Below are 6,432 nucleotides of genomic sequence, written 5' to 3'. Positions count from 1 at the left end.
TGGCAGCCCTGTTTGTGGTGGCCAGAAACTGGAAACTGATGAAACAGCCCATCAGTGGGGGAAAGGCTGTATAAGTTATCGTATATGGATGTTATGGAATATTATTGTTCTATAAGAAATGATCAGCAGGAGACAAAATTAGAAGGAAAGCAATAAACTGGAAAAACATTTTTACATCCGAAGGATCTGAGAAAGGCCTCATTTCTAAAACATATAGATAATTGTCTCAAATTTATAACAGTTCAAGCCATTCTCCAATTGATAAATAGTAAACGGATATGAACAGATGATTTTAGATGAAGAAATTGAAACTATTTGTAGTCATATGAAAAGGTGCTCTAAATCACTGTTGATCAGAGAAATGTGAATTAAGACAACTCTGAGATACCACTACACACCTCTCACATTGACTAAGATGACAGGAAAAGATAACAATGAATCTTGGAGGAAGTGTAGGAAAACTGGGACACTGATCCATTGTTGGTGGAATTGTGAATGGATGCAGCCATTCTGGAGAGCAATTTGGAACTATGCTCAAAAAGTTATCAAACTGTGCATACCCTTTGACCCAGCAGTGTCTCTACTGGGCTTCTATCCCAAAGAGATCTTAAAGGAGGGAAAGAGACCTGTATGTGCAAGAATGTTTGTGGCAGCCCTGTTTGTAGTGGCCAGAAACCAGAAACAGAGTGGATGCCCATCAATTGGAGAATGGCTGAATAAGTTGTGGTATATGAATGTTATGGAATATTATTGTTCTGTAAGAAACAACCAGCAGGATGATTTCAGAGACACCTGGAGAAACTTACATGAACTGATGCAGAGTGAAATGAGCAGAACCAGGACACGGTTCTATACCGTATACACGGCAACAAGAAGATTATATGATGATCAATTCTGATGGACATGGCTCTTTCCAATAGTGAGATGATTCAGATCAGTTTGAAATAGACTTGTGATGAAAAGAGCCATCTGCACCCAGAGAGAGGACTGTGGAACTGAGTGTGGACCACAACATAGTCTTTTCACTCTTTCTGTTGTTATTTGCTTGTATTTTGATTTTTCTCAGTTTTTTTTTCCTTTTTGATCTGATTTTTCTTGTGCAGCAAGATAACTATAAATATGCATACATATATTGGATTTAACATATATTTTTAACATATTTAACATGTATTGGATTACCTGCTATCTAGGGGAGGGGATGAGAGGAAAGAGTGGAAAATTTGGAACACAAGGTTTTGCAAGGGTCAATGTTGAAAAATTACCCATGCATATGTTTTGTAAATAAAAAGCTTTAATAAAAAAAAATTTCAAAGCAAAAAAAAAAAAAAAAAAAAAAAAAAGATAAATGAGCTGGAGAAGGAAATGGCAAAGCACTTCATATCTCTGCCAAGAAAATCCCAAATGGGGTCATGAAGACTCAGATATGTCAGAAAAGACTGAACAACAAAAAATACATTTTTTTAAATTGTTGTATTTAGTTTAGTATTTGTAAAGTTTACAAACCTCTCTGGCTTTGTGAGCTAAGAAGTATAGCACAACTATTCTCTCCTTTTCACAAATAAGGAAACCAAGGCTCAGAATTAAGATTTGCCCAGCTATGTCAGAGTTGGTATCTGGACCCAGGTTTTCTGACTGCAAGGAAGGCCAGGGTTCTTTCTCCTGACGCTCACTGCCCTTCCAATCATTTCAAATGGCTGTTAGGCTAGCCAAGGCATAACAGGTCACAGTGAATGTTTGGCTTCAAAGACCGGGGAGCCCATGGCAGAACTGAGTTGATAAGTCATGTCCTCAATAGCAAAGAAATTGAATCTCAGGAAAAGAATCCAGGAAGTTGACGTCAGGTGTGGCCAAGCCAGAATAACAGGCTACCCTTCCTTCTCCAAGGTGTCTGCCTCCCTTTTTGCCCCTCCTGCTGCCCTCAACTCTAGGGTTCATCCCCACCCCCAAACTCAAACCCCAGTGACTCTTTTGTCTCAAATCAAGTCTAAACTCAGCCAGGCCTTCATTCATCGTCCCCTTCACCTAACTTCCTACCCCCCCACCTGTTCTTTGGATCCTTATTCTATTCCTCTTTCCTCCCATACCCATGGTCTTCCTCCTCTCCCAAATCCCATACCTCCTTGGGGCTTTCCCTGACTGTTCAGGTCCACACAAAGCTCTCTTGTAGAGCTGCTGCAGTGCTTCCAGCTTCTGGTCCTCACAACTAATCCTGTAGTTCTTTGTATTGTAGTCTGTTGGATGCCCAGGTTTTCCTAGCTGAATTAGAAGTGCCTGGAGTGAAGCCTTACCCCACAGCACCCAGACTGTGTAAGAGGAAACATGGAAATGTAGTTTGAATGACCTTGGATTGGTAGTCAGACCTAGATTAAAATCTCAATTCTAACACTTCTGTGGCCTTGGGTAACTTTGCTGGATTCAGTTTCCTCACCTGTAAAATGAGAATTGCATTAGATGATCCGAGGTCACTTCTATCTCTAGATCTAGGATTTCCTCTTTATGATGGGGTCAAACAAGATCAGGTAGAAATTATCTAGTTTAGAGAGTCTTAACTGAGGTTCCATGAATTTTGTTTTCTAAAATAATTATTTGAAGTAATTTGTTTCATTTGTAATCTTATATATTTTATGGATTTAAAAACATTTTGAAAAGGGGCCTATAAACTCTCTATATATGTAAAAACTATACACTATAGTCTATAATTTATATCAGATTGCATAAAGGGGTAGATGAGAAGAGGTTGATAGATGATCTAGTTTGATAAACACCTCAGAGAATGAAAGACCAGAATATTTTGCCCAAGATCACATAGTAGCAGGGATAGGATTAGGATCCAGATCCTTTTGATTCAACTCAGCTTTGGTGCTTTTTCCACAAAAAATAACAACTTTTGAGACCTTTTCCAGTTCTATATTCTTTGATCTAATTTCTAAGAAGAAACAAGGAGTCACAATAGTTTATGGTCATTGACTTTATGGTAGCCTGCTATTGAAGCTGAGGGGAGAACAGCTCCCACTCTGGCCACATGGGAAGAAGGGGTCAGTTTCCAACAGTAGGTGCTACTACTTGAGATTTTCATTGCCTTCTCCCACCTGGTAGGCTCAGCTTGCAGGGATTTTACCACCTTCCCTTCCCCACCGATGTTCAGTGCTTTGGAGCTGAGCCCTCCAGATGGTTGAGAGCAACCAGAACATGGGGAAGAGAAGGCAGGATGTATTCCTTAGGGACCGTTCCCGGGAAGGGGTCCTGGCGCTTGGTACCCACCAGCAGGAAGCTGTGCATGCCCACCTCCCGCGGGGCCTGGTAATCGTTCAGGTAATGGTCTCCAATGTGGGCAGCCTGGGTGGGCTCTACATCAGCAAGCCGCAGGGCCTGATAGAAGATCTGTGGGTCAGGTTTGGCCCTGCCAGCTGACTCGGATGTCAGAATAAAATCGAAGTGCTTGCGGAGACCACAGTGAGCCAGGATGTCCTCCAACCTCCGGTCAAAGTTGGAAATGACACCTAGCTGCAGGCCCCGGTCTCGGCACCGCTGCAGAGTGGATTCGGCCCCTTCCAGCATCTGCCAGGTCTCGGCACTGCTGAAGTTCTGGTAGAGTTTGTCGGCGATGGTGTTGAGGACGCTAGAGTTCTGCACTCCCGCCAGGCGGAACGTCTGCAAGACCACATCGAGCCACCACTGTCTCGAGGTGAAGCCTTTGCTTAGCCCATAGTTGGGGAACTTCTGATTCTGGGCCTTGTATGCCTCATGGAAAGCTGATCCAAGGGCTGCTGCCTCCACCTGCAGCCCATGAGCCCGAGCCTGGGCTGCGTATTCTTCCCCCACTGGATGACGGAGTCGAAGCAAAGTGTCCTTCACATCCCAGGTCAGCAGCCGCAGCCGGGGGGCCATTGGCCTAAGAGATAGAAGCCCAGCAACGGACAGAAAGTCAGATGTAGTCTACCTCTTCCTCCTCAGACTTGGGGCTCAGGGATCAAGGTTCAAAAACTGCCCTAACCAGTCCCTTTTCCTGTTTTCCTTTTAAACCCGGCAAACCAGATTTTCACAGAGGGAAACCCTCAGGAAAAATTTCTTAATTCAAATTCTCTTCCTTGGCTTTCACAAAAACTACTTAAGAGCTAGGGACTGTCAGAAAGGTATGTGAATCGTACAGGATTAGCAATAACTAGACATTATGTAGCCCAGACAAGCCTGCAGGACTTGCCCAAGACTCATCTCCACTGCTTGGAGAACAGGACCCCTTGAACGGATAAAGCTCCACTCCACTGGTCACGCGGCTTAAACAGGGAGAAGGGCTCATTACTGTCTGGGCCCCCTTACACACGGTCCTCCCGGCCCTCGGATAAATAAGTGCTCCCCAATCCCAGAGCCCGTTTTCACCTAACGGGCCTTCCTCTTCCAGCTCCTAGGGTTAATTATTTAGGTATCTGAGCCCCGGTGTCAGATTTCTAAAGGGCTGCTGGGTAAGAAAGGAACAGCTCGGGGGCCAACGCTGACCGAAGCCGTGGAGGCGAATAACGGGGGGACACAATCTCAGATTTGGAAAGGCCTTAGAGACGATCTACCATCATCGATTCTGTTTATAGACAAAAAATCGGGGGCTAAGGAGGGAAGGGTCTTTTCCAAGGCCTCCGATGAATAAGGGCCAGGGCTAGAAGGATGAGCCAAGGGCTGCCACGGTCCGACAGACCCGACTTTCTCCCGATCTCAGACCTGAGCCTCGGGCGGGGGGGGGGATGAGCCAAGGGCTGCCACGGGGGGGGTGGTGGTGTCTGAATGGACGGCTGCAGCCCCCGGGGAAGCTCCAGGCCCGGCTCGGGCTCGGCCGCTGGGAGCCCAAGGGCGGAGAGGGGGCCGGAGAGAAAGGGGTCGTCGGGCGCCGGGGTCCGACTCCCTCCCGGGCGTCCCCGAAGGCCCCGTGGGCCAGGCCGAGCTGAGGAAGGAGGAGTCTGGAGGACCGTGCGGTCCCCGCGCTGCACCGGCACGTCCCGGACACCGGCTCAGGAAGAGAAGCACCTTACCTAGAAGGCTCCGGGAGGCAGGTGCGACTCCCGGAAGGCGGGGCGCTGCCTGAGCTCCCGGCCTCGGAGGAGGGTTTCCGCCTCCCCTCCCTCCTCTTTCTCTCGGAACGTCGCGCCCGCCTCGCGGGGTCGCCGGGCTACGAGCGTTCCCGGAATCCCGGAGAGCGGGAGGGGGGGGCCTCGGGGCCCGCTCTCACTCCGGCCCGCGTAGCCCGGGGGCCAGAAGCAGCCGGTGCCCGGCCCGGCGGGAGCTCACGCCCGGACGGAGCTCGCGCAGGCGCGCCTCATGCGTGTCTGTGAGCAGAGGCCGCGGGACAGTTAGCGGCCCACGTACTGCGGGGGCGGCAGCGCCCTCCGCACGCGTCGGGGCTCCGGGCGGCGAGGTGCGGCTCCCGGGGGAGATGCGGCAGGGGCCCCGAGGCCCCGGCCGGGGAGCGTTGTGGCTCCGCCAACGTCGCTGCCCGCCAGCAATAACAGAGGCAGTGACGAGGCGGCGGGCGGCCCGTCCCTCTCGCTTTCCGTTCCGCCTTCCTGCTCCTGGGGCGTCGCAGGTTCTTCTGGAACTCGGCCCGCTGTCACGGGCCTCTCAGGCACAGCGCCCCGTGTCCCTTGCCTCGGCGGCGGGTCGGGGCCCGCGGTTCGAGAGACGCCCGGCGGGGCTGGTCCGGACCCCCACCCTCTCGGGCTCTCCTCGGAAGCACAACCCAGGCGTGGCGCGCGCTCCAAAGGAACCTGGAAGCCCGAGAAGTCAGGAGGCCGTGGCTCATAGTCACGTGACCCCGCTTAGAGCCCCGGCCCCCAGACGGGATGGCAAACCCGACTTCTCGGCGCGATGAAGCTCTCAGGCCCAACTCCGTCTTTCACGCACACTCTCCGGGGTGGTGCCGTAGCCCTCCCAACAGCTGCCTTCCGAAAGCGATTACATCGTTCCAGAGGCCTGGGGGTTTCTGCTTCATCGTTCCCCGGGCCAAGTTGCCCGTCTGTTATTACCATAGGACTGCATCACACCGATATGATATACAGCGTAGCCTTACTATATAGTTAATACATAGGCATTATATGAAATAAACCTGTGGCTTTTTCTCTATATCGCTTAACGAGATAGATTTGAGGCAGATAACGTAGTTTGGGGAGGGCGTGCCTTAAAAGCACCCGAGGGATCAGGAAAGACACAGGACATTTGAGTAGCCCCCATTTCAGGTTTCTTTCTTCCAGCCTTTCCTCCAGTTGTAAATCCGGGAGCGTTGCCTTTTGATCTGCTTTCAGACTTGGGGTGGGGTCTCTGTGCTGCAGGTTCCACCCCTCCCCTCTTTTATAACTTCGGCCTTGAGTCCCTTGTAGGGTGCGGGTGTTGGCCTTTCTGCTGTGGGTGGTGATGAAAGCTTAGAAGCCAGGAGACTTGGACCTTGGGCAT

General features: G+C 50.2%; 1 protein-coding gene across 1 annotated transcript; it reads right to left on the bottom strand.

Moving 5' to 3' along the window:
* Positions 1-1,451: 1,451 nt before the first annotated feature.
* On the bottom strand, positions 1,452-5,933 carry HDHD3 (haloacid dehalogenase like hydrolase domain containing 3). The gene is made up of 2 exons (XM_031954660.1): positions 5,019-5,933; positions 1,452-3,892 (listed from the first exon to the last, which is right to left on the bottom strand). Exon 2 carries the CDS (start codon positions 3,886-3,888, stop codon positions 3,142-3,144), a length of 747 nt encoding a protein of 248 aa, XP_031810520.1. The 5' UTR covers positions 3,889-3,892; positions 5,019-5,933; the 3' UTR covers positions 1,452-3,141.
* Positions 5,934-6,432: the final 499 nt, after the last annotated feature.

This window comes from Sarcophilus harrisii, chromosome 2 (genome assembly GCF_902635505.1).
Source record: "Sarcophilus harrisii chromosome 2, mSarHar1.11, whole genome shotgun sequence".
Classification (NCBI taxonomy): domain Eukaryota; kingdom Metazoa; phylum Chordata; class Mammalia; order Dasyuromorphia; family Dasyuridae; genus Sarcophilus; species Sarcophilus harrisii.
This window is presented reverse-complemented; position numbering and strand designations above follow the sequence as displayed.

Bases quoted from the DNA above. Each gene is read 5' to 3' on its own strand.
- HDHD3 (XM_031954660.1), bottom strand. From the start codon at position 3,888: ATGGCCCCCCGGCTGCGGCTGCTGACCTGGGATGTGAAGGACACTTTG.